This window comes from Suricata suricatta, chromosome 17 (genome assembly GCF_006229205.1).
Source record: "Suricata suricatta isolate VVHF042 chromosome 17, meerkat_22Aug2017_6uvM2_HiC, whole genome shotgun sequence".
Classification (NCBI taxonomy): Eukaryota; Metazoa; Chordata; class Mammalia; order Carnivora; family Herpestidae; genus Suricata; species Suricata suricatta.
Window position 1 is genome coordinate 37573600 of NC_043716.1, and position 20594 is coordinate 37594193.

Sequence of the window (20594 nt, forward strand, 5' to 3'; positions counted from 1 at the left end):
GCTTGACTCTTCTGTCTCTCTCTCTCAAAAATAAACAAATGTTAAAAAATTTAAATGTAGAAACAGATTTCCTTTTGCTCTTAGAGTCAAAGACCAACCTTTGTATGTGACAGGACTGTAAGGAGATGGATTTTTTCAAGCGTCTTGTACAAATTAAATTTATTACTGCAGTTTGAAGATCCAGTTGGGTAAGATAAGGGCTCTGAAGATGACAAATCTAGGATGGCTGTGTGAGGCCACTCCCTGCTGTCACAGTAAAATGATACGCTTGCTCTGCATAAAATAGTGCATTAAAAACACAGAGACAGTTTTTTCCACTTATTTATTACATTTGGACCTTTAAGAAACATATACCATCAGATATACCACTATTCAGTAAAAATCTATTCTAGTTTTTGGGAAGCATATGTGTCACAAACTATCTTTCTTCTAGTCTCCAAGATTTTTATACTAAGAGTTTATCAAAAAGGTAGACTCTGATCTATGGGATCCTGAGCCTTGAGGTTTTGAACGTTTTGATTATTATAGAACAATTTCAAGTGGATGAACTTAATCCCCAGCTGTTTTCCTTCTGGAATGGGCAGACGGTTTTGAAGTTGTCTAGTCCACTGCGAGACTATTCAATTCCTTAAGCTTTGTGATCTATTCTGTCTTTGGAAAACGTGGTAAAAAAGTAATTTATTTTCTGTACAATAAAGAGGAATTTATCAGAACACACCCAATATTAATCATAACAAAAAGCAGTATATATAATGTGTATGTGGCCATGTTCACTTTAATGACTACTTCAGAAGCTGGTAACTACTCTACCTATGGAAACTATTTCTGGATCAACACTACCCGAGCTTAGTTGCAGTCAACTCCTTAACACAACTCTTGGTATATGACACTGATTAAAAATGAAAAAGGGTAAGTGAACAAACACATACTCATACAGGATTACATTTTCAAGAAGCTACTCTTTGTGGAAGTCTACAGGAAAGAGGACTTTCAGGAGACTGTTGACAGGGACCAGGAGGTTTAAAGCTATGGCTTTGGGAAGCACCCCAGTGAGCTATAGGAAGGCATTTGTAAGAGTTGGATTGTGCAGCATTGAAGGATAACTCTCTAAAAGAGGTGGGTGTTTTCTCATTTAATTTAAATTCTGAAGCTTTCAGTAGTCGAGGGCTAGAAATAAGACCCAAAGAAAAGAATCATCTTCACAACGGCTTAAGATAGGTGACTGTGCCATTTGGCTCATGATGCTAAATGGTCCAAAAGCCTTTGGTGATGTGATATGGACAAGAAAAAATATTAATACACAAACCACATAACACCATTAAAACTCAAAAAACATTTTTTTTCATTTAAAAAAGTATTTAGAACACATAAAACAAGGCAACATTTATTCTTTCTTCTCGTCTTCCGGTGTGGGGTCTGCTGGCGGCTCCTCCACGGTGGCACTGTTGCTCTCTGAGCCAGTGTTACTATCACTGGTCCCTTCCTCAGCCGTACTGTCCACCCCCTCTTGCCCGCTCTCCTTGTCCTCAGGAGTAGACGTGCCTTCTTCACCATTCTGTTGGCTCTCCGTTGCTTCTTCAAGGTGTGTCTCCTCTGTAATCACACATTTGTCACTGTCAGTTCCAAGACACAGATTTACTCTTCTAAGTATGTTGACAGTCTAGAGCTTGCTGTCCAACATGGTAGCCACTCACCACGCGTGATTTTAAGCACCTGAATGAGCCAGCACGACTGAGGAAGTGTCAGCACCTTTGAAACAATTTGGGTTTGAAAATCTACTTTTTAGCTGTAAATTTACAAAAGCTAAAACACAGACCAAGTATTTCTGATGAAAATTTAGCTTCTAAATTTAGACATGCTACAGGTATAAAATACACATCAGATTTTGAAAACTTAGTATGAAAAAATAATGTAAGAAAGTAATACTTAAAAAAATACTGATTACATGTTAAACTACTATTTAAGATATACTGCGTTAAACAAATAAATATATATATATATTTTTAATGTTTTTATTTATTTTTGATACAGAGAGAGACAGAGCATGAGAGGGGGAGGGGCAGAGAGAGAAGGAGACACAGAACCGGAGGCAGGCTCCAGGCTCCGAGCTAGCTGTCAGCACAGAGCCTGACACAGGGCTCGAACCCACGAACGTGAGATCTGACCCGAGCCGAAGTCGGAGGCTTAGCCGACTGAGCCACCCAGGCGCCCCCAAATAAATATATTTTTAATATTAACTCATTTGTTCTGCTTGACTTTTAAAAACTGTTGTTAGAAAATTTACAATTACACAGCGGACTTACTTTTTATTTCCACTGGACAATGCTGTTCTGGAGTGCTTTGGATTTAATTAGTAAGAAAGCACACGTGGAAATGATACAAGGGTGATGTTTTAGGTACTTTGTTAAATGTCATGCTGGGTTGTTTTCTGTATGAAATTAAGAGCACGAGGTTTTTGCTCTGATATTCTCAATTTCGTCTTTTTCTTTAGCTAAAAGGATAAAATGTGAGTAAAGACTATAGGCAGGCTCTACTCATAGACGACAGAACAGAGGCAACGGACAGAGTGTTCATCTAGTTGCAAAATAAGCAAAGAATCATACTCCATACCCCAATTCTCAAGCTCCTGCTTTAACCACAAAAATGTGCTCATGCTCCAAATTTGTGAAGATAAAAAATACGTTCACACAAAGCAGAGAAAGACTCAGATAATGAAACTTAAAAATCTGACTATCTGAAATGCTAATCTGCTGAATTAGATCTTGTAGAAACATCTGGTAAAGAGATCTTATATTCCATGAAATGTTTTCCTGATGTTAAATCAGAAATTGTCAGCTGAATACCAAGTATGATGACTGCCCCTCCCTGTCCCTTCTTGCAGTGACGGTCCAGGGAGCCTTCAGCTGTGTTTCCCATGATACTCTGAGCTCAGTCCTGTTTGCACGGGGCACTGGACAGGGTCAAAGTAGAGCCTAAGGGGAGGCAATCTCAAAATGTCAAGCAACTGATTTAATCAATGTTTTATGTGAGTTTTACATGTTATTTTGTGCCTTGAGACATGCTTTCAACCGGGAAAATCAGTAGGTCTGGTAGTAAGAACTCAGATGGGCCAACAAGCCCTTTCCGTAAAGGCTGGAGAGTAAAGTATTTCAGGTTTCGTGGGCCAGGCGGTCTCCGCAACCACTCGACTACACGGTGGTGGCCCCAAAGTGGCCCCAGACGACACACGAGTGCACAGGGAAGGCTCTGTTCCAACAAGACTTTTTACGAAAACAGGTGGTGGTGGGATGGGATTTGGCCAGCCCTGTCTGAGGACACCAAAGATGCTTGATCCTTAAAAGCAACAACCACGTATCACATTTTAGCAATAAAGGCTATAACATACTGAGTGCCAACACCCCAGCAAATCCAATACTGTATGATTTTATATACATTTCCTTATTTATCCTTGGGCACTCCCCCTCAGAGCCTGGCACCAGAGTACTTACATGAAGAACCTGATATTAAAGAATTTGTCCTGTTATATGCCAGCAGGTGGTGAAAGAGTTCAGACCCAGATCTGCCTGACTCCAGGGCCAGGATCTTGAACCCTTGTATCATTATACTTTATGTTCCCAAGCCAGAAAACGACACGCCTCAATCTGGGCAAACAACTGAGACCTCCACTTGCCAGACTAAACACCAATGCCCTGCTGTGGTTTTAGGTGAATCTAGAAAGAGATTCAGATTGCAGAGCAATGTGTACATCACACAGAGAACAGCCCCTGACATTCACTTTGCTGTCACCTGGCAGCTCACCTGTGTCCATTGGGGCGCTCTCGTCATCCTTCTTGTCCTCGGCCTTACTGGCAGCTTGCTCTTCCTCAGGCACCATGCTGCTCTGACTGCGTTCGGCTTGCTCCGCTGCCTCTTTCTCTCTTTCCTCCTGCCTTTTGCGAGCCTGTTCCTCCGCCTGTGCAATTTCGGCGGCAATTTTTTCCATATCCACTTCTACTTTCAAACCGCACAACTAACAGAGAGAGAAAACGCTCTTAGTCACGGTCTCTTCTTACAATCTCTGAACCAGAGAAATCATTCCAAAAGTGGGCTCTATTGACTAGGAACTATATCCCTATATATGGGGAGGGAAAACACATGGCTCTAGGCCTGCCCTGAAACCCTGTGTCTACAGGGAAAGAAAGCTGCCCTCGCAGCCACGTAGCCTCAAGGACTGCAGAACGGCTGGTGGGGTGACGGTGAGGCGACGCTGGAAGTGCTGCATTATGTGCGAGGCTTCCATTGTTTAGTTCAAGCTACCAGATGTTAGACTTACTGATTTTAATACAAAGTACATCCTGTAAAGTACATTTAATGAAGACATTTAAAGAAAAAATCTCAATGATGACAATAACTCCCGATTACAGGAATTTAAATTGAAACACCAGAGGGTCTAGAGTCTATAGGCTTATTAGCACATCTGTGTTTTTATATTTTAAACCTACTGCAATTTTGCCAGAATATGGAAATAATTTCATAAAGCAAGAATCTTACCGGTTACAGCAAAGTTAATTCTATTTCAAAGTGAGTAACATTCAATAAAAACACTATTTTGGAAAAAAGAATGACGAAAAAAGTAACACACAGTGATAAAAAGTACAGTGAACACATTAAGTTGATACCCTTTTAAGTTCATTGTTAAATGAATCTGTGCTTTCCAGGAATTTCCTCTTCTTTTCCTGGTGTCTCTCCTCTATTTGAAGAAGTTCTGCTTCTAGTTTTCGCTGAAAGACACAGGATCCAGTTTTATTATTACTGAATTATTTTCTCAAAAGCAAATGTTAAACAGAAAACACGTCTCATTTTGTAGTGATCTATACTTAAAAATCTTTTTTTAAAACTGTTTATTTTTGAGAGAGAGAGAGAAACTGCACCAGCGGGGGAAGGGTAGAGAGAGGTAGAGACACAGAATCCAGAGCAGGCTGTCAGCACAGAGCCTGATGCAGGGCTCGAACTCATGAACCATAAGATCATGACCTGAGCTGAAGTCGGACACTTAACTGACGGAGCCACTTAGGCATCCCTGTAGTGGCCTATGTTTTTAACAATGTGACAAAGGTTTTGAATTTTTATTTAAATCATTTATTACAGAATGTGTCTAGCTATGATCTTAAAAGCAAATGCAGTATAGAGGAATGACTAATATTATCAAGTAGATGTTAAATACTGTTTCAGGCTTAATTTTGTCAGATAAAAATATTCAGTTAAGCAGTAAAAGTTGATTTTTAAAATTCTGCATGGACATCCTTTCCATCACAAGGGTCTGTGTTACAGTTTTAACAACTTATTAAATCCCTGGGAAACCTGCATTTCCTCTAGGTCTTCCCCGAATCAGGAACAGGTTGAACTGAACACAGAAATACTGAACACGCACACCGCTGTACTCTATAGACTCATGCCTCTGGGGGTCTGTGACACACGCCCAACTTATTATAACGAATGGTTTGTGACTTTACCTGATGAACCATTAAAGACTGGACCTGTCGTTTGAGGACCTGCATTCTAGCTGTTGTGACAACTGACCGAACGTCTGGCACCACACTCTCACTAAGGATTTCACTGATGAGGCGGTGGTTTCTCTGGAAACGGGCGGTGGCTGTATGCTTCATTGAAAAGCCATCATCATAATCTGGAATAAACAAGATGTTCTGGAAATGAGGTCACCAGTAACCATAAACAGGAGAGAGTAACAAGTGAACACTTAATTACCAAGGAGCCATGGCCCTCCCTGGTCTAACAAGGGGGCTAACAAAGGCATCCTGGGAGCACCAGGCCAGTCACTTCATAAAAACCATATGGAGGACATAATGTGTTCACTGGCCAATGTATTGGTTTTTCTCACAAAATCTTTAAGTGATGAGATGTGTCTAGAAGGATCTGGTTGAAACACAAATGAGGTAAAGACATGTGTCTTCTGGCCTGGAGATCCATCAACGGGAAGGCTGCATGTTACAGCCAAAGTGAAGCGAAATGCTGCTGAGAGGGTCACTCTCGTGGTAGTAATGGAAGGCATTTACACCTACCGACAACATCTGAACTGGGCAGTGTCTCTGTCCCTGTGTAACTTTAATAGTAAAGTAATGAAAAAGCCCACCGCGGAGAAAACATCTCTAGCATTACTTTCCCAGACCAGCATATACATTTCATTCAATTAGAAAACCCTTAAAGGCCTAATTTTTTAGGAAGAGTATTTAATACCAAATTTTGCTTTTATTAATTCACATATGTATATAGCTGTTGTCAGTGTGTAAAGCTATTACTTTGTTTTCATTCACTCAAGTTCATATATAGTATGGTCAGGTTTATATGCTTATTTTTAGTAGCTATGCAACAGTATTTCCTTCATCTTGACCTTTGCTCTGTCACCTCCATGGTTTTGGACATACCTGCGAACAAGCTGGACTATTTTTATTTAACATATTTACTTAAATTAACTTACCTAAAAAAAACAAAAGCCCCCTCTAAAGCAATACACATTAAAACAGAAGTTCCTCTCCAACCCACCTAAATATCTTAGTGGCCCACCAAAGGTGGAGGGACCATGGTTTAGGAAACTCTGCTAGAGGCGCGAATTGTGGTGCTATGTCACAGTTTAGCACCCCCGCTATCATTTGGTAATTAAGCAGTTTCTAAAATGCCCATCATCATAAATACCATGGCTACAAACTGCTGTGAAAATTGCTTTTTGTCTCCTTTTGAGTAATTTCTTTAGGATATATACTTCTGAAATTAAAACTATTCTGAATTTAAAACTACTGGAAGAAAAGATACCATGACCAAAGGATTCTGAGACCTTTTTGATTTTTTAAGGAAGTTTTTCATATTCGCACTTAAGATTATACATGGTATATTCATACTACCTCTAAATTATGTATTTTTGTTTTCTGATGTTTTCTTTCATTATTTGGGCCCAGTGTTGAACACTTATAAGGGAAATCAAGTCTTAGCAATCCAGATTTGTATTTCCTAGCACTTCTAGTTGTCTGATTTGGGGTTTTTTTGGAGGAGGGGAGCTTATATTTTCTGGTTATTTTCTAATTTACCAGCTATTTACTTGATCTCCTGAATATTCTCAAAAATGCCATTTAAAAAACCTTTCACTACTCTGTGTGGAAACGGGAGGCCTTCTCTGTAACATACGCTAGCAGCTGCTGTGCCCACGGGGGACTGCCCTTCTCTTGGACTGATGCTCTTCCTCACCTCCCAAACCCTCCTCTTTCTATTCAGTTCTGGGGCATAAGTCCACAGCCTGAAGTCATTCTTATCCTGGCGTCTTTGTTTTCACCTTCCTTTCTTACCAGCAGCTTTAAGTTCCTATCTTAAACTTACAAAACATAATGGGTCAAAGTCAGAAGAACAGAGAAGAGGATCTTCTTTTGAAGATTTTCCTGAATGAATCTCTGCAATCCTGCTCAATGTTCACACAGTCACTTTTCACCTAACAAAAACTTTAGCTGTTTCTACTTGTGGATTCCATGTATTCTTACTTATACTGACCTCTCATCATCTTTTCAATTATTTGTAGACTGGATCTTCTTCTGTTTTTTAGTTCAGTATGTTTTTCTTGCATTAATCATCCAATCTGAGTAATTCTTGGTCCTTGTTTGCTAGTGTGCCCTTAGCACTGATGATTCTGTTTAACACTTGGTATTGTTCCTACCCTGTATTCTACTCTATTATTATTATTTATGTTATTCTATTCTGTCCTGTATTTATGTGAATGTTTATCAATATCCCAGTCCATTCTTTTTAAAAACCATTGTTTTCCCTCTCCTTCTGGTTATGTTTATTCATTGTGTTTAAGTGACATTATTGCTTCCTCTCTCAATGTTATTTTTAAAGTTTGTTACCACTATGGGATTCTAAATAATTTTCTTGATGTTTCTGTTGCTTGTAGCTAGAGCTTCTGGCCTTTTCCACAACAGAGCTGCACACGGAGAAAATGTGATTGTACAGCGACCTGATTCATGGAGGAAAATGCTACCAGCTGCAGGTGGCTAGCCCTGAGCCCCTTGCAGCGTCAGACCCTGCCTGGCTGCAGTCACAGAGTGCCCATCAGGAAGCTCTGCTATTTGTATGTATATACATTTGAACATGTGTATAAAATTTGTATGTGTGCTCCCTCATGTGTTACCATAAGCTTTGCTGGATTTCTGAATTAACTGTGGCAAACAAATTTATAATACTTCTACCCACTCCCTTAAGAGTCTTTAATTCAGCAAGTTTAAGCAACCAATAAAAAAAGAGGACATAACTAGAAGACATTTAGCTTTCTAAAAGCAGCTGAGGCAAAATTCTGACTCAAAAACCTTTCCTGCTTTCTCAGTATGAAGACTGTGATAAACAATACATAGTTTTTGCTATTTTCTGCACTAACAAAGATGTATCTTTTTCTTGTGGGAAATTCATACGCAGATCTTAAAATGATTAATCAAAACACTGAAATGGCACTTAAAAATGCTTTGTTTCCCATTTAGAATAGGGAATAAAAACAAACTTAAGAGACGTCTTGTATTTTACTTCTCAGAAAATGCATAAACAAAACCCCACTTTTTTTTTTTTTTTTTTTTTTTTTTTTTTTACCATCTGGATCTTCAGCAGGCTGAATGCTCATGTAAGGTTCTCCTTTCTCCATGCGAGACTGTCTCTGTCGACTTTCTTCCTCTAAAGCAGCTTCTGCACGACTTTTTGCATTTATGTAAGCAAGGTATGCGGGGGAATTATGATAGGCCTTCATAGATTCATTGTATTCTATCTGAAATTCAAATGTTTTTCAGTTTTACAATTAACATATTACAGGTTATATGAATACCTTTATCTCATTTGAAATAAGATAAAATGATCTCCTTTTTATACACAAGGAAGGAGACTGAAATATAGAAAAATTAAGTGACTTGACCTAGGCAGACACACACAGTGCAGCCTGAGCTGATTAGATCTTTTGTTTCTTTTATAAACAACAAGCAAATGTTTATGCATTTTACATTGTCTCCATCCCACTGTGGTCCCCTTTCTACCTTTTCTGCTTCGTATTCGTTTAAATATTCTTGTTTTTCTTCATCAGTGAGATCTCGCCACATGCCACCAATAATCTTGCCAATCTCCCACAACTTTAGGTCGGGGTTGGAAGCTTTTACTTGGTCCCAGACCTTAAAGAGGAAACATGAAATTTCAGTATTAATGCCTAAAAATATAGACCTTTAGCAGTATCTTTAATACAGAAAATTTTAAACATAAACAAAAGCAGAGGGAATTGTATCAAATCTGTATGTTCTGATCAGCCCACTGCAACAATTATCAATAGCTGGCCAACCTCATTTCATCTATACTCTGCTAGAGTAATTCACAGCAGATCTCAGACATCTCTAATCACTGTTGACAATTCAGATGAACTAACCCAATAACAGTCTCTGTCTCTTTAAAAGTTCACCGAATTTAGAAGGAAAATGATTAATCAGCTAACACAACAGACCACATCTTCAAATACATGTATAATAATTATGACCCCAAATTTCTACACAGTGGCAAATATAGCTAAATGCTCTTGTTGTGAATAAAGATATTGGCTATATTTGTTATTTTAAGAGAATATAGGTTTGTCACCAAACCAAACAGAACAAAACGAAAACATGAGGGAAAATTCAAGAAATGTAAAGAAAATAAAGATTATGTAAGCTTACTGTTTAGAGATAACTACTGCCTTCTAGGTTTTTTTCCCCTTCAAACGAACACATAGCTGTCACTGTTTTTATAAAAAATATGATACAAATAGATGTAGTACTGTATTCCTTTTTTTACTTCACACTTTTCTCATGTCACTAAAATTCTCTGAAAGACTATGTACCACTGGCTTCATAACATTACCTTATGGATTTAAACCATTTTTATTTAATCATGTTATTCTTGTTGGATTTTAGTTCAGGAATTCTGAAATCAGAACTAAGTTCTTTAAAAACTGCAATTCCTTATCCTTTCCTGACTATGCACGGAGAAACTGGCTAAGCCATTATGAAATCTGGTGTAAAGCAGACAAGCACAGAGACCAGATCTCACCCCCCTCTGGTTCCCGGGCACCTACCTTTCTGCTGTACCTCATGTAGGGCATCAGCGGCTTATCTGGTGGCTTTGGGGGTTTTGGAATCGTAATACCAGAGGATGCCTACAAAAGAGTTAAATACATTCATTATTCAATCGCAAGGAATTCACCAGCAAAATGAAAAGAGAGTCCCTTAAAAAATTCTAATGCGCCTTTCTTCTACTCGTCCATGGATACAAGATTCTTATATTTTCTCCACTGAAAATAGCTATCACTGCAAATTCAGAAAAGTTCACATCAAAAGAAAATAAAGAAAATGACTTTAGGCACAAAATTTTAAATTTTACTTAGCAGTTTATTGCTACTGCTTTGACAACCTAGCTGTAAGAACAAACAAAGCATTACATAATAATCCATACATCAAAAATATATAGTTACATATCACATGTCCCACATTTAGGACATTACCTAGCACCCTTTTATAGTGCTTAATTTACCATTACGCATACAGTCAACACTTGATTATCTGCCGGAGCCTGGGCTCCTTCAGCACTTACCACACTCACACTGTCGGGGGGGGGGAACAATTTCAGGAATACACTGCACCCCCACATGAATGACACCCCTACAAAAACTACCTCCTCGGCTCAAAACCAGAAAACAAAAAAACTTATTTCCTTTATCAGGACTAGGGATTTTATTTTTCTTAAGGTTCTATGTCTATATCTAGTGGTTTTTATAAAGGAGATCAAAAAGCGTAAAGTCATGCCTTTTCTTGTCCTGAGTCCTAATATCAGTATAGGAGTAAGCAAGTCTACCAGGAACAGAGAAATGGCAGACACAGGGCCCAATTAAGTTATTTCTGAGGACTTATAGTGACTTAAAAATTTTTGGTTTTGTGGGAAGAAAAATGAAAACGAAAGGAGGGAAGACAAAATATTTTTTTAAAAAGGGAAAGAAAAAGGTGAGCTAGAGAAGAAAACAGTGAGTTAGGGGGGGAAAAAAGGCAAAGAAAATGAGAGATTGGTTCTTTTTATGGGCTAATATCTAGGCAAGAGATACCACAGACCTTCTAGAGGGTACCCAGGTTAACTCCAAGCCAAGAGTGTCTATTTCTCAACTTAGTTTCACCTTAACATATATGACTACGTTTGACCTCGGACCCAGAGTAAATTAATCATTATTTCCCCCCAATTTCTAGGAGACAACTGATATTGATTCTCCTTGCCAGGCTCAGGGTGGGGGTGGGGGGAGGTGCTGGCTTCACTCTAATTATCAAAAGACAGGGCCTGGCAACTCCTTAAAAGGAGACTTAGTGACATTTTGTTCCCTTGCCCTTCGGTTGCTATGATAAAACCCTGGACAAACGCCTCTTTTTTTTTGTGCTGGGACACCAATTACAACCTTCTTTTTCATCCAAAGTTCAGAGATCAGTGTATCTGTGCCCCAATTCCATTGCTTCAAACAATGCTTCCTCCTTCTCCAATGAAGGTCTTCCTCTATCCTTATATACTTTTCAGTAACTCTGCTTCTTCATACACAAAACTGTTAGAAAGCATATCAGCTTTGAAGCAGCATTCATTTCCTCTCTTCTTTCTACTCCTCCTATACATTTACACCATGATTCACGCTGGTGCCCATGCGGACAGACCCTGTTTTGTGTTGTTTCAGCCAGGAGCGGGCAACGGAGGTGAGCCACAAGGGACAGAAACTGTAAACAGCAGTGACCTGAACAGACAGTAAGAGAAGATCTCCAGGTCTGTAGCAGTTTCAAGGAGGGGCGAGGAAACTCCTACAAGGCTGAACTTACATCATGGGGTTCAGAGCAAGACACACAAAGGTCTGATTTATTATTAGAAAGCATCTCCAATATAAATCTTCAGAGTTCCATGAAGTGGGTTACAAATAAAGTTGGAATTGTGCCAATAACTGAAGGTGGTAGACCGCCACTTGCAGATTTTTTTAAAAGAGATAAAGAATTCTAAAACGTCTATGTTTAAATACATTGAATTAAAACACTTTAAAAACAAATTATAGTAATCTTTGCTCTGACTACTCTTCAAAGAACCACATTCGATAACATTAATGGATTTGCTTATTTCTCCTCCTTTCTTCCAGATGAAGGTACCTAAATCGTCTACATATTGAGGCTGTATTTTCATTACACTGATAGTCAATTTATAAATACAAACAAAAGAACACCCAAAACAAGAATCACAAAGTTAAATTCTAGCAGGTTTTCAGACACTAAAGATTTGTATTGCCAAACATCTCTTAATTTACTTGCCATCTCAGTAGACTTCTTTCTACAATGCCTTAAACATTACTCTTAAAAAAAAAAAGCAGTTTGCATTTAGGACACTTTAACTTCATTTTGAGAAGAGTCCATTAGAAACAACCCCTGCTTTCCTGTGTCCTCTAGTTTGAGGAGTGAAAAGCTGCTGGTCCCTTTACTAACTGGCCCAGGGGTTGTGCTTTTGGAGGGCAGGTTTCCTTTCTTAGCTGTTTCTTCACAAGTTTCTATCAAGAAAGCTACCTCTACCTGCAACTGTCCGCCTTTACATTTTCTGCTTCTAACTGGCAATGAGTTGGGGAAAGTAACTGTGTGACTATACTTGCTACAATTGTGCTTACGTGAGACTAATTCCTGGGAATCACCTAAAAACGAAGATCATAATTTTATGAAATTTATTTTGGCCATTCAACAGATTTTGTTGTTGTTTCTTCCAATTCCCTGCTTTCTCTCGCAGGGTCTTATTTAAGGGTTTCCTTCTAGGACGGAATTTCCATTGCAGTACAGAAATAAGCTATGTTTAACATTTTGTCTCTCTCTGGTTTCATACCTGTGCTTAAAGAGATGCTAATCACCTTTGGAAAAGAGGACTGCCTAGGAACAGATTCCATCTCCCAGCCGTCACTGGTGCTCTAAGAAGTCCCGACACGCTGCATAAGGTCTCAAAATCATGCTCAAGAGTCACCAGGAAACAAGAGGCTCCATAGAGCTTAAAGGAGGCTACTTGGTAGGGTTTCACAGAATCGTTCCTTCAAATGACTGACTTAAGACTATTTGCAAACAAGAAGACCAAATAAGAGCCAAAAAGGCCAAAAAAAAAAAAAAAGTAACACATAATTGGGGTCTTCTGAAAACACTTTTATAATGGTCAAAATCAGATCTGTTAAGTCCTAACAAAGCTTATGTTAGATACATAAAAAAGGTGTGTGAAACTTTAGTCATAACTAATTTTCTTAGAAAGCGATTCAGTGACCTAAGGTTGAGATGACTAAAAGCTGAAGGGGTTGGGTTAACACAGGCTGAAAGCCTTCAGTTTCTAGGCCCTTCACGTTAAGTCTAGGCAGCAGTTTGATTACACTTCAATCTGGTGTTGAGAGGACAATGATACCAAGAAAACCACCACAAAGAAGCAAAACACTAAATTTTCCATGCCCAACAACCCTTCTGCACTAATCTATACAGAAACTAGTGCCCACTCCAAATACTGGGTTCTAACATCACCAAGAGGGAATGAGGAGAAAGAGATCATTGAATCACAGGCCCTGAGACAGGAAGTGACCTTTCCTTTTCCTTCCGAATGCTCTCTCTTTATTAACAGAGAATTCCCACAGATACATCCGAGTTAGGAACAAAATGCTTATACAAACTGAAATACAAATGATTCTAATATTACACTTACCACCATTTCTATTCCATTAACAGAGATAATCAAGAGCTGACTGTATAGAGCTACTGAAATGTAATCATCCTCTTGTTCACTTCCCATGAATAATTTTCTGCATTAACATGAATGATCCAAAATGGAGTCTGCTCCTTGTTTAATTAAAATGTTCTCTGCCACTGGCTAACCGTGCCACTCGTTACACTTGTGAAACACATTTAGTCCAGGGAAAAACACGGACCGATGCACATAAAAATCGTATGCATTGTGAAATGCATACATACACACACTTGTCAAATTCTTTCCAGATACCATGAAATATGCATGGCACATAAAACTTGATATGCTTATGAAGTACAAATTATGCAGAAACAATGAAAAATTTAGACAAACAAAACTATCAAGCTAAGCAATATGCTTACCAAGATAGACATACAGTTTGTTACAAGCTTTCTGCTCTAGCTTGACTACAGGGTGAGAGGGCTCTTTTGAAGTCACATTAATTCAATTATTTATGAATACAGCAAACAAAAACCAAGTACTAAAAAGTTAACAGCCATTGTAGGTTGTAAAAATTCTCACCAATGCCACATTCCAATGTGTGCAGGTATTTGGCTTTTGGATTTATTTTTATTTACTTTTGGTAAATCATTTTTTACATTTATTTTTCTTTGGTACTTAAGCTTCTTTGAGTATAGTTTAAGATTTTTCCAAAATGAAAATGTGAAGTAGTACAGTACCCAATTTGGGTGTCTTAGGTTGATCATTTAAATGAAACATCCTTAGTTTCAGAAATCATACCCTTGTCCTATGGATTATAAATGTACTTCCAATGGTTTGGCACATTCAACTTGCATTCTGCAATTCTTTCAAGTGATATAAAAATCTTTTTCTCTTTTTAACTGGAGAGAAATGACTCTCAGAAAGTCAATTATTAAATCCAAAAGACAAATAATTATATGTAGCAGTTCAAACTGGTGGGCCACCAAAAAAAAGCCCCGGTCCGTAAGCCCGGCTTTTATCAAGAAATTGAGTCCTTGAGCTTGATGCCAATGACCTTAAATGAAAGATACTCTTTATCTCAGAAAGGGTATTGTAACCATAAGAAATTCTAGGTTTGTCTACATATAGTATAAGCAGTGCCCAGGGCTTTATCTCTACCGACCACCAAACAGAATGGATTCTTCTTTTCTTCTATATACATATCCAGATCTCACTATTTTTTTTTCCAGTGTAAGATTGTACAACGAATGTTTAAAATAGTCAAAAAGCCAGGTTAAAAAATTGTTTTAGATGGCTGTGCTGATGATTCAAAAGGACCTAACTCTGGAGGCATTTCTGGTCAAATCCAGTTGTTTGCCGGATGCTGTAATAGTTGATTCTCCTACCGTGACCCGGCTGTTGGTGCCCGGGTTCCCTCCCAGCCTGTAGTTGTTGTAGGCGAGATGACTGTATGGATTGTATCCCACAAACCCTGGTGTGCTGGGCATTTGCTGATGGAAACAAATGAGACAAAAACACGAATGAGAAATGAGCTCAAACGAGGAAAACACAGAAATGAAAAATGATCTGCATATGGCATGCAAAAGCAACCTGAATTTAAACAAGCAATGATGTGTTGTAATTGTTCTTTTTCTTTCATTGAGAAACCAGTCTGCAAGTGTTTTGTTTTTTTATTTTTCTTTCTTTCTTCCCTTTCTTTCTCTGTGCAGGGGGGCCAGTGGTGGTGGTTGTGAGAGAGAATGTGTGTGCTTGTTTCTCTGGAATAAGCAATACACTGAGGTGTGTCAAACACTCAGGATTACTTTCCGGTCAATAATATAACAACTTAGCGATACATGTCTGAGATAGGAAGGCTTAAAGTGTGATAAACTAGAAGTCTGAAAACACTTTACATGCAAAACAAAATGTGATTTACTTGACAGTTATGTAGATGCCACCAATGTATTTATCTACCAAAAACAAATGAAAACAAGAAATGGATTGTTTTCAAAGACAGTTTTAAATCATTCTATATAATGTGAGAAATGAAGATATTCAAACCAGGAAGCCAGAGTTGTCAGTAGAAAAGAACATATGTGGGATTCAATGGATGTCACATACATGATTTCAAAACAAAGACTTGTAAGAAATGCATGGACTTCATTCTGGGGCGCTATCTGATCTTTTCAACCCAGTCTTTCTTTTTTAGACTCCCTCTTCCATCTCTTCTTTAATCCATCTTCCACAGGTCAATCATAAAGACTTTCTGCATTTAGTTTTAATGTGAACTACTTTTCTAGTTGACAGACTTGAACTTTTTCTGACCCTTTCAAAACACAACTGCTCACTGCAGCAATGAAATTTTTGTGAGTTATGTGTTGATGTAATCACAAACGGGCTCTTAGATAGCAGTGCCCTCATGGTTAAAACAATGACATCCAAAGTCATGAGAATCATGGCAGAATGCATAAAAAGGATGTAGCAAAGAGAAACCAAAAGTAGGGTATTTAACCTAATGAAACTCAATCAAAATAGCTAATTTAATTTTAACATGCAATTAACACTATTAGTCTTCATGTGTAGAATGTAAAACACACTTAACACACCCCAACTAAGCTGAAACTGTTACAAACACAATTTTCTAAAACATGCCGCTGCACATATCCTAAGTGTCCAAAGAAAGATATTCAAGCAGATATTACATTTGAAACTCTTTATGAGAACTGAGCAATTCTAGCCTGTATAGTTTTAAAAGATGCAATTAAGCATATTTAAGTAGGCAAAACACAGATGAAGTATCAAAGGCACAAAAGAAGTGTATATTACTTGGAGTGGTACATTTGGGTGGTGGTGGTATTGGTGGTATTGGTGGTATTGGTGGTGGTGGTGGTGGTGGTGGTGGTGATGGTAAACAGGTGATGGGAAAAAAAAAAAGAAGGAGGAGAATTCATTTAATATCCATTCTGTTGGATGTCCTAATCCCTAGTCTTCTGTATTTTATGTGTCAATGTGAAATTACAATGGTACAGAAATAGGACTAAAGGAAGGCCAAAAAAAAAAAAAAATCCCTTTCTACATTTGAGAAGTCATAAGGGGACACTTGGTTTTTGAGCTATTTTTATTATCTCAAAAAATCAAGTTTTTGTCTTCAAAAGATTATACATTGTCAGAAGCAGTATTTACGTCAAAATGACATCGTCAAAGTTGCATAAGAATGAGAATCACTTCAACATTATGAGGCAATAATGTAAGAAAATTAAGGGAATTAAAAAAAATCAAAACTAAAACATTACAATTATACCACTTCCAAAGTTGAAGTACATGGTTAGCTCTTTGAGGTCAGGAATCTCAACTGTTCAACTCCACCTGTATAACCACTAGCAGAGTGCCAAGGAGATGGTCATTAGAAATGTTCTTTGATTTAAGAAAGAAAACAAACCAAACACAGGAGTTTACTACTGGAAGTAACTTCTGAAATTATATGTTACATAAATTGAAATGAGAACATGAGATACGGTTATCTCTTTTAAGAAGTATCTTACTAAGGAAAAACAAGTTGTTGATAAGCATAACTAAAGCATACATCTGAGGGTTAGTAAATAAGAGAGGAGTCATCGAGTGGAGAAAAAAATTACACAAGGACCTAATTAGTAGACTAGCCTGAAATTTTGGGACCAAGGGGTAAGGAAGGAGGGCTGACAGCTGTTAAAAAAAATTGCTTTTGTAGGCTATGGTCAATGTTAACAGTGTTTTGTTTTGTTTTTTAAGACAAAAAAAAAAAAAAATCAAGGAATCATTTCAGCAGGGCCTGAGCAGTTCCTGTTATATCTATTTTGTGGATTGGATGATTATTTTACATGCTGTCCAAGCTGGGCCAGAACTTGCTGGGTGAAACACCTGGTTCACAAGTACTATTATTTAGTAACTTTGAGACATATTCAATAGGCAGGATCTGACCCACAGATGATGAAATCCTTACTTGAACAGCTTGAAAAATAAAAACTTACAATGAGTGTTATTATAGCACTGGAAGCTTTATTGTTTGGCTTAATATGAAAATTATATATAAACAAGGAGAGAAAAATGTAACCAGTTGAAGGTTAGGTTTAAAAATAATAAATGCCAGAATGAGCATTCACTCAATATCAACTTTTAAGAGTCTTGATATAGAGGTTAACTAGAAAGAGGTGTTAAACTTATCATTTATTTCCCATTTAAAAAAAGAACTGAGCATAGGAGGTTGGAATTTCAGCAATATGTTTCTTTAAATGTTGGGGTTGGTTCAAGGTAAGATGCAAAGAGTTATTTTATTTAGTAGGAAGTGCTGTTTTTTTGGCTGAATTTTTCATCCTGTTGCTGTGATGATTGAGTGACTGTCACTGGAAGACATCTGGGTTTTTGTATCAAGGCCAGACTTGGCTATTACATTAACAAGAAAATTAAAACTTACTGTTGCAGGAGCTGGGGTGGGAGGTGGGGCATAAGATGGTCTTTCTGTTTGAAAGAAAATAAATAACTTCTTGTAAACAACTGAGATATAATACTATGCAACAAAACTACCAATGGTCCTGTTTTGAAGAAAAAAAATGAGAGTATTTTGGAATTCCCATTTGCTAGGGCATTAGTCTCTTATTAACAGATTGATAAATATAAAAAATGAAACTTACTTGACATTTTGGAAGGTTAAGTTCTCAGTTCCTTAAGAATGAATCTGAGACACTAAAATAAAAAAAGAAAAAAAAAGAAAAAAAAGAGAATCAAAACTCAGCAAGCATAAGAGATGTTTTCCTAAAGAATAGGGTAGTTTAAATTGGTACTTCTTAGTAAAATTACACTATCTTCTAATAATCAAATCTTCTGCATATCTTACTAGTTCTTATAGGTCATTTGGTTCATCAGAATTAAACGACTAAAACAAATTACTGGGGATATTAAAATTAATATTACACATAAACTTTCAAGTTTTTTTCTTATGCCATCGGGCCACCTCTTGCATGGAAAGCATTTTGCTAATGCCATGTAAACATTTAATTAAAGTGATAAAAATATGACAATAAAATGTGATGCATTATCAGGGCCCACCCCAACAAGGCCTACCAGATACTGACAGACAGCTCACTGATGAACAGCAGCTTTACCTTCCTCTTAGAATAACAACTTCCATTAAAACAAGGCACCATATTATTCCTGGAGGCAATGCAAAAGGTAACTGGTATGATAATGAGCTTGATATTCTTTTAATAGTGACAAGTAGCTTTCTATCTCCTGAAAAAACTTTTGAGAGTCTACCTGAAAAAATGCTTAGCCCTTCACAGCCCATTTCAAAATATTATCTCCATAGTGGAACTTTCAGGATAAATTACCCGGGGAGAATGAATTGCTTCTTCATCTGTACTCCTATCAGATTTACATAGATCTATATTATAGATCTATAATATTGTTTGTTACATTGTATCATACCTGTTAATATGCTAAATTGTGGAATAGAGACCTTCTCATTCATTAGTGCAGTCCCAGCACCTAGCTCAATCCTGAATGCATTTTGTCCAGTATCACCAGCTCAGAACAAGACCATACACGCCAGGCGTGACCTTGTTCCTCACATCAATATACATCACACACCGTGCGTACAAAGAGACAAACATTCATTTTTAAAAAAAGAAGCAAATAACTTCTATGACTACTGGCATACTTTCACGGTACATTATGTGAAACAAGCATGATATTTTTGCTTCTATTTTACATTTTAAGGGAATTCTCTGGAGCCTAAGGAATAAGAGGGCTTTGTGTAAAGAAATTTTTCAATGGCCCAACCTGGGGCTCTCCCTCTATAAGAAAGGGGCAGAAACCATGGACCCCTGTGCAGATAGGTTTCCTTCCTCCTCACATTAGGGTGTAGGTGGGGCGGGGGGGGGCTGTCAACATCCAGTAGGCCTTGCTTGGAGGATCCCTGACAGTAATTAGCAAAGCTCCCTGGTACATCGCACTTTATTGTTAATATTTTAAAGTTATGGCTCTCATCTGCTACTATAAATTCTAAACGTGAGCTTGTACAGTTGTCTGCCACTGGGTCCATCCCCGGTGCCTGGCATAAAATACTAGGGATTTGCTGAACACTTTATAAGGGCTTATCACTTATCTGGGTTCATGGTCACAGCTACCCTACGAAGGATGTACTGACAATCCTACTTTATACACAAGAATAATGGGAGTCTCCGCGTATTTAAGTTAACTTGTCTAAAGCCACACAGCCAGGAAGTGCCAGAGCTGGGTTTCAAACCCAGGCCAAACTGTTTCAGAGCTCTCGCTCTCCACTCTAAGCCACAAGTTCCTCGGTCGTTGCCGAAACGAGGGGAAACCACCTTCGGGGGGGGGGGGTCGGGGAAGGCGGGAGGGACCACGGGCTTGGCTTGCCCCAAGGGCTTCCCCTGAGGTCGTTTCCCTTAGGTTGCCGTGGAGAAGGCAACTCCACTAAATAGGGGAATACAAGGGTGTCTAGACCAATCTGGCCGGGTTAGTGGCAGGGCAAGTCTTGCCGCCGAGGAGGGGCCCCGGATAGGGCTCCCTCCCGGCTCCCGCTCCGCTAGGCCTCAAGGAGGCCGCAACCGGCCTCCACCTCCGGCCCCGCGGCCCCGCCTGAACCCCAGCAACCCCCGGAAACTCGAGGTCCAGCCAAGCCGGGACACCGCGACTCGCCACCCTCCTGCCCCGGTCGGGCCCAGTCGGAAACACTCACCCGCGGGCAGAAAAAGCGCCCGTAGCTCCGGCCTCGTTTTCCTTTGTCCCGCGCACGCCCCGCCCCTCGCGTCCGGAGCGTCCGCACTCGCACTTTCCACACTCTTCTTAATTGCTTTCCAGCCCTCACC

General features: G+C 38.7%; 1 protein-coding gene across 3 annotated transcripts; it reads right to left on the reverse strand.

Moving 5' to 3' along the window:
• Positions 1-305: 305 nt before the first annotated feature.
• SMARCE1 (SWI/SNF related, matrix associated, actin dependent regulator of chromatin, subfamily e, member 1) lies at positions 306-20588 on the reverse strand. Of its 3 annotated transcripts, none has more exons than XM_029929211.1 (11): positions 20465-20588; positions 18396-18447; positions 18179-18222; positions 15135-15239; positions 10115-10195; positions 9054-9185; positions 8620-8791; positions 5493-5665; positions 4659-4760; positions 3799-4009; positions 306-1593 (listed from the first exon to the last, which is right to left on the reverse strand). In XM_029929211.1, the coding sequence occupies exons 2-11, from the start codon at positions 18400-18402 to the stop codon at positions 1385-1387; spliced, it is 1236 nt and encodes a 411-aa protein (XP_029785071.1). In that variant the 5' UTR covers positions 18403-18447; positions 20465-20588; the 3' UTR covers positions 306-1384. The 3 variants fall into 3 exon arrangements, with proteins under 3 accessions (XP_029785071.1, XP_029785073.1, XP_029785072.1); XM_029929212.1 differs by lacking the exon at positions 306-1593 and adding an exon at positions 1610-1749; XM_029929213.1 differs by lacking the exons at positions 15135-15239; positions 18179-18222.
• Between the last annotated feature and the right edge of the window lie 6 nt (positions 20589-20594).

What these genes read in the sequence shown, in the direction of transcription:
- SMARCE1 (XM_029929211.1), bottom strand. An exon ending in GCCTGCTGAAGATCCAGATG is followed by an intron (nt 5,666 to 8,619) that starts GTAAAAAAAAAA and finishes TGTTTATTCCAG; the next exon opens with ATTATGATGATGGCTTTTCA. An exon ending in TTAACAATGAACTTAAAAGG is followed by an intron (nt 4,010 to 4,658) that starts GTATCAACTTAA and finishes TCTCTCTGTTAG; the next exon opens with TTGTGCGGTTTGAAAGTAGA.